At 45.1% G+C, this 14,339-nt stretch overlaps 1 protein-coding gene across 2 annotated transcripts in view; it reads right to left on the bottom strand.

Annotated features, from left to right (window-relative positions):
- Positions 1–14,339, bottom strand: part of PALM (paralemmin) — a 101,054-nt gene that overhangs the window by 45,386 nt on the left and 41,329 nt on the right. For both annotated transcript variants that reach the window (XM_032238854.1, XM_032238855.1), the window contains exon 2: positions 12,151–12,199. In XM_032238854.1, coding sequence (XP_032094745.1) covers positions 12,151–12,199 — 49 coding nt within the window. The remainder of the gene's footprint in view (positions 1–12,150; positions 12,200–14,339) is intronic.

Raw genomic sequence — 14,339 nt, 5'->3', positions numbered from 1 at the left:
TTTAGTGACCATTCGACGTTACAATGGCACTGAAAAAATGACTAATATGACCATGTTTCACACTTAAGCCCATTAAACATCCTCATGGTCCCGTAATCCAAATTCACATGCTTGGCAACTGACTCATATTTATGACGGTTGCAGTGTCCCGGGGTTACGTGATCCCCTTTTGCGACCTTCTGACAAGCCAAGTCAATGGGGAAGCCAGATTCAGTGCACAGCTGTGTTACTAACTTAACAACGGCAGTGATTCACTTAACAAGTATGGCAAGAAAGGTCGTAAAATGGGCCAAAACGTAGCAATAGGAAGTTTGGGCTCAATTGTAGTCGTAAGTCGAAGACTACCTGCATTACCCAAAAATAAGGCCTCCCTGGATAATAAGCCCAATCGGGCTTTTGAGTGCATATGCTAAAATAAGCCCTCCTCCAAAAATAAGCCCTCCCTAAAAATATTGCAACACAGCAGCATCCATGAGGTGACCCCGCTTGCCGCCTTCTGCACCTCAAAACTAATATGATTGCCCCCAAAATAAGGCCAAGCGCTTATTTTTTTTGGGGGGGGTCAAAAGAAAATAAGACCCCGTCTTATTTTTGATGAAATATGATACATAGTGGTAATAGCAATAGCAGTTAGACTTATATACCGCTTCATAGGGCTTTCAGCCCTCTCTAAGCGGTTTACAGAGTCAGCATATCGCCCCTACAGTCTGGGTCCTCATTTCACCCACCTCGGAAGGATGGAAGGCTGAGTCAACCTTGAGCCGGTGAGATTTGAACCGCCGAACTGCAGATAACAGTCAGCTGAAGTGGCCTGCAGTACTGCACCCTAACCACTGCGCCACCTCGGCTCTTGGTAAAGCCGGAGAAAGATGGTATCAAAGATGTTTATTTTTAGTTCAATGTAAATGAATCCTTTTTTTAAAAAAAAATATTGTTTTCAAGCAGGTTCAAAGACTGTCAGCCCTGAAAAGAATGTGCAGGTCGCAGAGCTATAATGACTGACATGAAAAGCAAATGCAAGGCTGAGATGCTTTAATTAGGCGAGTTAAATATCCAGGCGCTGCATTTCCCTGGTGTGCCCTGGTTAAGTGTTAACCATGTGTAGTTGTTTTACAGCTCACTCTGTCTTCTGTGAATGCGGCCCAAGTAAAGCCTTTTCAAATGTTATGCAAATACCAGTGATGATACATTTAATTACTGGCTCATCTCCAAGTGTCTAAGTGTTAAATATGGGTGTTTATATAAAAGAAGGTTATCCTGAAATAACCGTTGGACATGAATTGGTCATAACCAGGGGTGGTATTCACTTACTTTCCCTACCGGTTCGCAAATGTGAGCACAAACGCTTCTCTCGCACTAGCCCTGCATGCGCTTATCCTTCTTTGATCACACATGCAGATTGCCTGCATGTGCACGGCTTGAAAACCTGCATAAACACAGAGCTGGGGCAGGTGGACAGGCCCACCTGCGATTTCCACTATCCGTCCTGATGAACCGGTCCGAACCGGCTGAATACCACCTCTTATAACTGATGTAATCCTCATGATCTCAAGTTATTATTTTTCCCATTCCAGTGATTTGAGATCAGAGAAACTCACAGGACTATGGTTCCTAGACAGTGTGTTGCAACGGAACCCAGCAGCTTCCTTGGCAGTAGATGAAGCCATCAGAATCACCATTACTGGTCCATCAAGTCTCAGGTCATTAAGAAAATCTGGCTTCTCCTATTGCGTGAGAAAGTTGTAAATGTTGCTGCAAACTTTATAAATACAGTACATATCAAAGTCTATGAAGATTCTCAATCATCCAGGTCATGGTTGTCCCAAAGCAATAGCAATAGCAATAGCAGTTAGACTTATATACCGCTTCATAGGGCTTTCAGCTCTCTCTAAGCGGTTTACAGAGTCAGCATATTGCCCCCACAGTCTGGGTCCTCATTTCACCCACCTCGGAAGGATGGAAGACTGAGTCAACCTTGAGCCGGTGAGATTTGAACCGCCAAACTGCAGATAGCAGTCAGCTGAAGTGGCCTGCAGTGCTGCATTTAACCACTGCGCCACCTCGGCTCTCTAAAAGGTGCTTTTTCAGGAGGCAACTGGACTTCCTTATTTTTTTCTTGGAAGACGTTTCGCTTCTCATCCAAGAAGCTTCTTCAGCTCTGACAGGATAGTGGGAGAATGGAAGGATTCTGCAAGGAATATAAAACCTTCCATTCTCCCACTATCCTGTCAGAGCTGAAGAAGCTTCTTGGATGAGAAATGAAACATCTTCAAAGAAAAAAATAAGGAAGTCCAGTTGCCTCCTGAAAAAAGCACGTTTGGGACAGTACATACCAGTTGCCAAGCACCCAAATTCTGATCACACAACCGTGGGCATGTTACAACAGTTGTTAAGTGCAAGAACCAATCGTAAATCATTTTTTTTCAGTGCCGTTGTAACTTTTGATGGACACGAAACAAATGGTTGTAAATTGCAGACTAACCATGAATTCTAGTCCTGCCTAGGGCATAAAACCAGGTCAGTGACTTATACCCAGTCACCCTCTCTCAGTCCCAGGAAGAAGGCAAAAGGCAAACCCACTTTTGAAAATGTTGCCAAGAAAATTAAATGGACTTGTCCAGGCAGTCCCCGGGAGTCAACACTGATTCAAAGGTGTGCGCGCATGCACGCACACACACACACGCACACACGCACGTACGTTATCAGTTGTGATGCTTTTATAAAGCACAATACAGATTTAAGATAAAAAGGTTGCTATATGTCTGTTTATGTAATGGTTGCTGGGCTAGAAGATGGGAGTTTCTGCATGTAGAACAGAGTAACTGCTAGAAGAAAGATATGATCAAGAGCAACATAATACTCATAGAATACAGAATACAGGCACATAACATTGGAGAGGACCAACTCTCTGCAGAAGAGGGCAGGGATCTTCTTATTGTCCAACTGAAAACCTCCAGTGGTAGGATCCCACAGCTCCAGGAGGTAGGTTGCTCCACTGCCTAATCACTCTCATAACCAGGAGATTTCACCTTAGTTTGAATTTGAATCTTCTTCTGTAGAGCTTCCACCCACTGGTTCTTGCCCTACATTCAGGAGCTATGCAAATTAAATCCCCACCTTCTTTCCTAGTCAGCCCTTCGAGTACTGAAAGACTGCTGCCATGTCTCCCCTTAGCCTTCTCTTGATAATGGTCAATTCCAGTTCCAATCTAATAGTCATTAATGTCAATTCCTTCCCAATAGTCAATTCCAGCTCCTATCCAAAAATCAATTTAATTCCAATTCTTATCCAATAGTCAATTCCAATTCCTACCCAATCATCAATTCCAATTTCTACCTTTTATGTTGTTGTTAGTTGCGAAGTCATGTCCAACCCATCGCAACACAATGGACAACATTCCTCCAGGCCTTCCTGTCCTCTACCATCCTCTGGAGTCCATTTAAGCTCATGCTTAACTGATCATCAATTCCCATTTCTACCTGATAATCAATTCCAATCCTTACCCAATCATCAATTCCAATTTCTACCTAATGATCAATTCCAATTTCTACTCAATAGTCAATTCCAGTTCCTACCCAATAGTCAATTCCAATTCCTACCCAATTGTCAATTCCAATTCCAACCAATTCTCGTAGCCATCCTTAATGGGCTTCAAAACACTTGTGCATTGAAGGCATTCTGAAGCCCATAATTGCAACTACTCTATTTGCAAAGGGAGGGGAAGAAGACGGAGACAGAATCTCACTTCTAAATCATTCATAATTTAGAGGAAGACTGTCATATTTCTGTTCTCCTCCCCTCCCTGCCACAAATCATCTGTTCTTTGAGCCAAAATAACACCCTCTTTGTTTTGGAAATCTGTGTAAGCCAGCCGCTTTCAGGGAAAAGGAACACAGCATCCAAAGGAAGACTCTTCAGTCACAGAAGCACAATGCCAAAAGGGAGAGGGGTGATCTAAAACAGAACGGTGATTTATCCAGACCCCAGAAGATTGATGCCACTGAGGCACATGGCCTCAACACTGCCCCTTCCCTAAGCTATTCCTATTATCATTGCCAGACTCCAGCTTTGGGGGCAAAATTATTGCTAGAGAAGCACCCTTCAGAGCACTGTTTCTACACCTTGACAACTTCGGGCAGCTGGGGAATTCTGGGAGTTGAAGTCCCCACATTTCAAAGTTGCCAAGGTGGAGAAATACTGCTCCAGAGGTTCACCCTGTATCTTTGGGCCCAGCCATGTCCCTGCCCATGGAGGGAAATTGAAGCAAATAGTAGCTCTTCCTCTTGGCCGTTGTCATTAGGCACTCACACTGAGAAAGTGGCAATCCAAAAATTGGAGGAGTGACAAAAACAGGGTCTATGAAGGTTGGTGGTAAGCCCCCTGTTGGGATGTGGGTTTGGGCAGATGGCTGGTACTCTGCCTCCCCCTCTTCCTGTTATTAATTGTATTGTTATATTTGATCCACATTTAATCAAACTTTGTAGCTTAAATAGCAATAGCACTTAGACTTATATACCGCTTCATAGTGCTTTTACAGCCCTCTCTAAGTGGTTTACAGAATCAGCCTGTTGCCCCCAACAATCTGGGTCCTCATTTTACCCACCTCGGAAGGATGGAAGGCTGAGTCAACCTTGAGCCTGGTGAGATTGAACTGCCAAATTGCAGGCAGCCAGCAGAATTAGCCTGCAGTACTGTACTCTAACCACTGTGTCAACGCAGCTCTTTTGGTGGAATGTTTTTAAAACAAATCAACCTCACTGGGGAAACACATCCAGAGTCTTCGCATTCATGAAAAAGAATGATTCCTATGATTTCCACACTAGGATACAGGTTGTCCTTGGTTTACAACCATTTGTTTAACGACCATTGAAAGGTACAACAGCACTTTAAAAAGTGAGTTACAACCAATCCTCACACTTACGTCCCCATTGCCATATAATTGCTATTTGGGCGCTTGGCAAGTGGCATGTATTTACAACGGTTGCAGTATCCCAGGGCCAAATGATTGCCATTTGTGAGTCATTCCCAATCAGCTTTTGACAAGCAAAGTCAATAGGCAACCATGTGATTTGCTTAATGACCATAACAAAAAAATGTAATAAAATTGGATACAGTCACCTTATACCTCTCTTAATGACTGAACTGCTTAAGATAAATGTTCTGGTTCCTATTATAGACATAACTTGAGAGCTACCTGTACATATTCCATTTATTTGGCACTTATTCCAGCTCAGCTCCAGAGATGGGAAGTGTTGCCATCAGTTTCTTTCTGCTTACTTGTATGTCTGCAGATCAATTCATCCATTCACTCAATCACGTATCTATGATCCACTTTTTCTGTTCTTCCTTCCTTCTGTTGTGGCCCACCAGCAGCCAGCAGAGCTGGCAGCAGATTCGGACAGTGAGGAGGTTGGGGAGGAACATGGGCCAGTCCTGGAGTCTGGGGAAGGCTCTGATGAGGGCTCTGTGTCGGAGGCAGAGAGGGGGCCAGAGCCGTATGCCAGTTATCAGCTGCCTTCAGAGTCAGACATCAATGAGGCAGACGAACAGCTGGAGCCAGTTCCCAGTGTGCGCATACGCAGAGTGGCCAGACGATGGGAGCAGCTAAAGAACAGGGGTCGACTTGGGAGTAAGGCCACAGGTGGACGATGAATGGCCCCTCCCAGAGGAAAAAAAAGAGCAGTGAAAGGGGAGTGGAGTTTGCAGGAGACAATTAGTTCGATTAATTGGTTCATGACTCTCCGAGATTCCTTGCCAAGTTTTGCAGATATCGGCCTGTCAGTTCTCCAAGCCAGATCAGGTCTGTGACTGTACATCTTCCCTTGAAAGACTTTGCTGGATGTGAATGAGCAGAATTCACAGCAAATTAATAAAAGGGTTTCGTGTCCGGACAAGTTTGCTTCAGTCTCTTGAGAAGACTCTTGGGAATACCTTCCTTCCATCCATTCACACATACCTACACACTCCATTGCTGCATACTGCAGCTTTCTAGGCATTTCAGAGAAGATCATCACCCTGAAAGCATTACTGTGCAAGCACAAGCAAAGTCAGGATGGTAGCTGACCTCCCCTCCCCCCCTTGCTTCTCCACTTGAACAAGACTCTCTGCACAATAACACCCTTTTCTGTTCCCTTACATAGACCCTTTTCTTCCTTGCCTTTAGAAGTCGGCGAAGTTACAACATCAGCCGGATGCTGTGGCTCACTCCCAAGGGCCCCCTGGTAACAGCCTCTGTTGATCTCCAAAGCACTAAAACGACTGAGGTTGGAGATGGTTGGGGAGCCCATGCCAGCCTTTGCTTCATCTCCTTGGCACAATCATTTTTGAAATTGTCCTATTCAAAGTGAGCTGAATCAGTAGCTCTTTGGGTTGGAAAAAAATGTGCATTTGGTACCATTTAGGAAAATCAAGTGAAATACTCAACCAACTAAAAATTTTTTTTAAAAAAATAAGGAGAGATTTGTTTCCAAAAATTCTCCTTTTCAAAATTTATCTGGACTTGGGACATCAAAGTCATCTGACTGTTTTTCCTGATGAAATCAATGCATTTTTTCCCCCTGTATTTGTTGCCAAACATACAGATGTGCTTTCATTTCTTAACTAAAGTTGTGTTTTTCTCATTAATGGTGTACATATGTACTCCAATAAAACACAGCAAGGCCATACAGTCCTGAGTCGGATACATTATACTGTTCTTTGTCCAGTTGTGCCATTCTACTAACATGCACCTGCAGAATGCTACATAGGAAGAATCCAAATGTAATCCCACAAATCACCATGCTGAAGTCTGTTTCATTGTGTTGCACAGATACTTACATAACAGTAATGTGGATACAGGAATGGTGAGATCAAATGAACTGTAGGAACTCAAACGTTGGAGCATCTATACTGTCCACGTGCTAGAATTACCGGTAGTCATTATTTGTGGGTCCTTAATGCTCTCTGAGCTTGGTTGTTTCCTTGCATGCATCTCTTCCAGATGTGATGTAGAAGTGGTTTGGGGAGCAACCCCACTGCCTTCTAGCACTGATGATATTTACCTAATGAAACGTCTATAACAATAATGGTGAACCTTTTTGGCACCGCAACACACGTGCATGAACGCGCGTGGTGCACCAGAAACCCGAGGCCCAGCTTGCTGGCATGCACATGCCTGGTTTTTGGCCTTTTTTGGCCATTTTTCAGGCCATTTTTCAGGCTGCTTTCACGCAGTTTTTCGGGTCAATTTCAGGCCATTTGGGGGCTGTTTTCAAGCCATTTTTCAGGCAGCTTTCAGGCCGTTTTTTAGGGGTGCTTTCAGGCCATTTTGGAGGGGGGTGCTTTCAGGCCATTTTCAGGCCATTTTTTCGGCCACTCTCAGGACATTTTGAGGCTGTTTTCAAGCCATTTTTCAGGCAGCTTTCAGGTCATTTGGGGGCTTTTTCAGGCCATTTGTGGGCCGCTTTCAGGCCATTTGGGGGGCTGTTTTCAAGTGTGTTTTTCAACTGCTTTTTGTGTGTGGGAAGGCAGCTGGGAAAGTTGGAAATGGGAATCACATGACCCCAGGATGCCACAATTGATGGAAATACAGGCCAGTTGCCAAGCATCCAAACTCTGATCACGTGACCCACAGGGGAAATGCGACAGTTGTAAAGTGTGAGGATTGGTTTTAAGCCATTTTTTCACTACTGTTGTGACTTCAAATAGTAACTAAACAAATGATTGTAAATTGAGGACGACTTGTAGTTTCTTATCCCTTGATTGTCTAAAAGTAAAGGTTCCCCTTGCACATATGTGCTAGTCATTCCCGACTCTAGGGGGCGGTGCTCATCTCCGTTTCAAAGTGGAAGAGCCAGCGCTGTCTGAAGACGTCTCCATGGTCATGTGGCCGGCATGACTAAAGGCCGAAGGTGCACAGAACACTGTTACCGTCCCACCAAAGGTGGTTCCTGTTTTTCTATTTGCATTTTTTTACATGCTCTCAAACTGCTAGGCTGGCAGAAGCTGGGACACGTAACGGGAGCTCACTCCATTACGCGGCGCTAGGGATTCGAACTGCCAACCTTTCTGATTGACAAGCTCAGTGTCTTAGCCACTGAGCCACCGCTTCTCTATCTTGATTGCCTACATGGCCCTTATATGAACCTATTCCTTTTGACCCGAATATTTCTGTAAGGGCAGCATTTAGCATCAGACTCGATACATGAGGTGCAGGGAAAAAAAGTGGAATAATTTAGAAACTACGTCTGTGGACCTCAAGGAATGGGACCCAGTGCACTCTGAAACAAAGAAACTTTGCGCAGGCTGGTTGTAAGCAGAGTTTGCATCCTCTTCTTTCTAGTCAGAATGAATCTTTGCTTTGTTGGTTACAAACCTGTTTGTTATTCAAACAGCAGCATCTATTGATCCCGGGAAAGGCAGGCAACGGATCTGCAACTTTGGAATTAAGCCTGAAGGACTCTGATAATCAGTCCCTTCATAATTTGATCTCTGTCTCTCTCGCTCGCTCGTTCCCCCCTCCCTCCCTCCCTCCTTCCCTCTCTCTCTCTCTCTCTCTCTCTCCCCTCACTGTCTCTGTCTCTCTCTCTCCCCCTCTCCCCCCTTTCTCTCTCACATACAGAAACACAAACAATACCAGGACTCTAAACTGCTTTCCAATAATAACTGACAGGCGTGGAAGCCATTTTGATCAAATAGGTACCATTTTCATGGAATTGTTGGAAGAGTCCTATAATGGGGGGTGGGGGTGGGCTATGTTTCTGGATTTTCCCAGAGAGCAATTTTGGAGTTCAAAACTCTTCAGACTTAAGTCACTATTCTTGAAAAGGGTACTGGGAAACATACACTGTATGACTTGAGGCGGGTCTTTTTAAAAAGGTAAAGGTTCCCCTGCACATACGTGCTAGCCGTTTCCGGCTCTAGGGAGAGATGCTCATCTCTGTTTCAAAGCCGAAGAGCCAGAGCTATCCGAAGACGTCTCTGTGGTCATGTGGCCGGCATGACTAAACACCGAAGGCGCACGGAACGCTGTTGCCTTCCCACCAATGGTGGTTCCTATTTTTCTACTTGCATTTTTACATGCTTTCAAACTGCTAGGTTGGCAGAAGTTGGGACAAGTGATGGGAGATCACTCCGTTACGTGACACCAGGGATTCGAACCACTGAAATGCCGACCTTTTGATCGACAAGCTCAGCGTCTTAGCCGCTGAGCCACGGTGTCCCTTGAGGTGGGTGTTTTAGGAGGCCTAATGTCCAGCACAAAGAATCAGAACCATGTGTAAGTAGCAACATAAAAGATATATTCAAGCCTATGCACAAAACTCGTCAATTACTGGCCAGCATTAAATTGGCACTTGATAAAGCTGAACAGAATTCAAGGGGGGGAACGGGGGCTGGATTTGGATCTCTTGTGGCAACACAAAGATTCTAAATTTATGATGTGTTTAACTCCACCTCCCAGCTCTGCCTGATCTTCTCCTACATTGACCTCATCATTAATACACAATATCTAACACCAAAATATCTTGCAGCAAAACCCAACAAGTTATGGAAAACTCTACACATCACTGACATCACCGCACAAGTTCCTCCTTCATTTGACCCTGCTGTAGCATGGTACTTATGTAGCAATGGTACTGGGCATGCTCAGTTGCTACAAACTGCACATCTTCCCTGCTTGCTGTCAATATACAGATCAATTCTCCAGCCAGCTTCTTTTCTGTCCATAATTATTAGTTTGACAGAACAACCAGACAGCCTTCTGGCATGTTTTTTCATTGGCAAAGAATAATTAAAGCCTTGTTTTAATCTACCCCGCCTTCCAGTTTGAAGTTTATTTCATTTTTTTCTGGGGATGAAGTGATGTCAATTGACTCCACAAGTATAATATTAGTATAATATTAGTGCCCTGCCATCTTGGTGCTTCAGGCTATCCAAACTGCACACTCAGGAACTCATTCCACAGCTCTTACTGGTGAAAAGTTCACTCAACCGCGAGACACTGACCGCTCAACAGTGAGACACTGTTGCTGGCATAGTAGCGCCTGCACTTTCTTCGTCACATGAGAAAAATTCAGCTTCCTTCTCCTGTCCTTACCACTTTCTACAGAGCAGTCGGAAATGGAGCTCAGGAGCCCGTTTTTGCTGGCACAGCGCTCGAGCCCCCACAGGTGCCCCTGACACTAGTGATGTCTAGCTGGACACGCCCCCTGGCCACCCTCCCCCCCCACGAGGTCAAACATAACTCTGATGCAGCCCTCAATGAAATGGAGTTTGACACCCCTGTTATAGAGGGACAATCGAGAGCATCCTGTCATATTGCGTTACTGTCTGGCTTGGTAGCATTATTGCTTCAGACAGGAAGACGGTGAAGAGTGGTGAGGATGGCAGAAAAGATCATTGGTAGTTCACTTCCTTCTGTCCGGGACATGGCATATAAGCGTTACTTGATCAGGGTCTGCAGGATTGTCTGGGACGCTACACATCCTCTTCATGACCTGTTGTCCTTGTTACCTTCTGGGAGGGGGCTTCGTGGTATGTGAAGCAGAACATCCAGATTCAGTCACAGTTTTGTTCCATATAGCACCAGCCTTATGATGTCTCAAGTTTCCTCTTTCCACCACTGCTCTCCTCTCTTTGATTCAGGCATTGGACCCAGCTGTTCCTCCTCTTCCTTATCAGCCACCTCCAGACCTGGGGACTATTGACTCTCCATCTGAGGCCCAGGCTCTGTCTCTCTCTCTCTCCCTCTCCCTCCCTCCCCCTCTCTTTTTCCCTCCCTCCCTCTCTCTCACACACACACATTCCCTCATCCCCCTTGGAGCTCTCAGGTTGCCTTGATGCTGACCCTGACTCCCACGCCTCCTCCTCCTCATCTGATTCAGCTTGTGGAGGAGCTGGTGGCTGGCAGACCACAACACATACACACAAACACACACACACACACACACACACACACACACACACACACACAGAGAATATGTGTGTGTGTGTATATATAATGTATATAAATATATGTGTGTTATATATGTGTATGGGTATATATATACTTTCTTTTGAAAGCACACAACAGAATTTCATTTTTAAGGAGCGCCAGTACACTCATCGTAAAAAATGACAATAAAGGTTTTCTTATCTAGGTTTATCTAAGTTTATCCTATCATTCAACCAAAGTTGAGTCATCAGGATGCTAATACTTACCATATTTTTCAGAGTATAAGATGCACCGGAGTATAAGACGCACCAAGGGTTTGAAGTGGCAATTTTTTTTAAAAAGTAGGTAGGTAGATAGAGGGATAGAGAGGGGGAGAAAGAGAGAGAAATACAGTAGATAGGTAGGAAGAGAGAGAGAGAGAGTAGGTAGGTGGGTAGGTAGGGAGAGAGAGAGAGAGAGAGAGAGAGGGAGAGAGAGAGAGAGAGAGAGATACAGTAGGGAGGGAGGGAGAGAGTAGGTAGGTAGGTAGATGTTTCCAGGTGTATTTATCCATGTGCTGGAGAAGGAAATCGCTGACAATCTGCAGCACCTAAAACTTTGTTTCTACTGGCACAGCACTTGATCAATGTAATTCTCATCAATCAATTAAAGAGCTTTCCAAAAGGGAAAAAAAAGTGTTTGCACTCTGCAAACCTCCCCAAAACGGCCCGTTTTTCATGATAATGGGCCTGTTTTTTTAAAAGGCATGAATAGCCGTTGGGGGGGGGGGGCTTGCAGAGTGTTCCGGGGAGGCAAAATGAGCAGAAAATGGGCCCATTTTTCTCAAAAAAATTGCATGCATAGCCTTATGGAGGCTTATAGAGTGCTGCTGGGAGCTAGGGGGGCAAAAAATGGCCCGTTTTTTCTCATTTCTGCCCTCCCCAGCCCCCAGGACCTCTCTGAATGCCTCCATAAGGGTATGCACAGCCATTTTGGTGAAAGGGCGGGGCTTCAGGAGGTAAAAAATGCTGTATTCGATGCATATGACGGACCCAGATTTTCAGCCCCCTTTTTGAAAAGATGTGTCTTATACTCCGAAAAATACGGTACCTAATAGAGCTGCTCAGAGTTCTGGTGTAATACTTTACTTGTTTCAAAAACATAAAAGTTCTGAAAGTACTTAGCACTGAGTATTAAGCAAATGTGAAGGATATAATTACAAGCCGGTGCAAATATGATTCAATGCAAGAGCAACTTACCGCTATAGCCTGGAGCCTCTCCTGCTGAATCGTGCTTGTTTCGATGATCCTGAAAGAAAAACAGAAACAGATGGAGAATTCACCTACTGACTCCGGATTCTTCCCACCCCCACGTCTTCCAAAGTTGTATCTGCCTACACTTCAAGGTAGGCTTTCCTCCAACTTTCTGTGATGAATGCATAACTCCTGTTTTACAGCATACTGTAATGGCATGTGAGAAAGACCTTGAGGGATGGGGGAAGAAATGCTGCCTAGGGAACAGCCAGATAAGAGAGGGTACAGCCCATAGCAGCATAATGGGTGGCGAAGGAGGTTCAGAAGGGACCCTCCCTAGCTTCTCAGGCTGTAAAGGAGGCAGTACCTGTTGAATCGGGTGAACGGATGAGACAGGACTTAGGCAATGAACAGCTCTTTATTAGACAACTAAATATTTACACATCCAGCACAACACTCCCTTTTATAGGGAGCTGTCAGATGGCTCAGCCAATCGGCTTTGATTATTCTCCTGCGGGAATGGAGGACCTTGGTGGAGCCTACTGCTCTAGTCTCAATAAGTAACAGTAGCAGATTTGCATTTTCAGACTTGCAATCTTGACGTCAGTCTTCCCAGGTAGACCAGACAGGAAGCATGACCAGACGAGCTAATTCTATTTTATTGTAAGGCTTCATTAATAAAATCTTACAAGCCTGAAAGCACAAATCTCCCACTGCCTTCTTTGCAGCCCGAGAAGCCAGGAGGGTTCCTTTCTTGGCCCATTCTTTTAATGATAATGAAACAATTAAATAGGAAGTTAGCATGCTGAAAAGCTATCACTAGTCTCAAACATAATCTGTCTTCCCCGAGAAAGCAAGCTTCTGGATGCAGGATATATAACCTGGACACAACTTCTTCAAAACATAAAGAGGCTCTTTATTTGGAGGTGATAGTTGTGATTGGCTAATGATCAATTTCATGGGATTAAGGGATAAGGAGGGATTTTGCAGGTCTAGTCCAATTCCCTACTGATACTGTAATGCTCATACCGTAGATCTCATCTCGTGTTTTCAAGATGCCCCAGTTGTGAGTCACTGGGACTATCCAGCTACACAAATCTCTGGTCCTTGCCTTTGGCCCAAGATTACAATGTTTTCCAGTATAACCTCAGAGATGTCAAATTTGCATCGTCACGTTGTCGTCACATGATGTATCCAGGAGTGGGCTTCAAAAATGTTAGCAAGAGTTTCTCTGCCCGGTTGCTGGGTGGGTGTGGTCCAGAGGTGGGTTCCTACCGGTTCGCACCAGTTCGGTAGAACTGGTTTGTCAAATCTACTGAACCGGTTAAAAGAGGTTCCACCAGTGGACCCGGAAAGCAGACCACACCTACGGAAGAGGTTCCAAAAAAATTTGAAACCCACCACTGGTGTGGTCATGGTGGGAGTGGCCTAGTCAGCCTCCTGCACCATGGCAGGGGGCCGATTTGCCCTCCCTGCACTCCAGAGGTTTCCCTTGAGCCTCCGGGAGAGCACAAACGGTCTCCCCAGGCTCCGGAGACCCTTTGGAGGCCAAAAACAAGCTTTAACTTCTGGTAGGCCTGTTTTTCGTCCTCTCCGAGCCTCCACGCACGCCCTGCACTTACCAAAACAGGCCGTGTGGGGACTCCTGGGAGGGGCGGTGGCGGGCGAGGCCAGCCAGGAGTGGGATTTGGGGGTTCTCTGAACTGCACAGAATCTTAGCTAGAGGTTCTCCCGAACCCCTGCGAACCTCCAGATACACCCCTGGATGTATCATGACTTTTTTCCCCTTCACTAAACCAGGGGTGGGCATGGCCAGCGTGTCACACATCTGGCCTGCGGGGCATGAGTTTGACACCCCTGAACTATAGGGTAGCACAGAGTAGGCATGTACCCCAATGCAGCTTCATAAGTCCCATTAGAATAAGATGAATGTCTCTATAAATCTGCCATTATTATGCAGATAATACTTATATGACAATTATAAGACCTTGTTTTCATCCAAGGATCCTCCTTCACCTGTCTCTCATGGTTGACCTAACATTTTTATAATTATGATCGATGCACCCACACAGCTTCTTGTGGCTAATAGTCACATACTGGGCCTTAAACCAAGCACAGACATGGCAAAGTAATTACAAGCATCTAAGAGACAAAGAGACAGCTAGAGCCCAGATCTCTATGAAAGTCAATGGGTT

This window comes from Thamnophis elegans, chromosome 1, assembly GCF_009769535.1.
Source record: "Thamnophis elegans isolate rThaEle1 chromosome 1, rThaEle1.pri, whole genome shotgun sequence".
Classification (NCBI taxonomy): Eukaryota; Metazoa; Chordata; class Lepidosauria; order Squamata; family Colubridae; genus Thamnophis; species Thamnophis elegans.
This window is presented reverse-complemented; position numbering and strand designations above follow the sequence as displayed.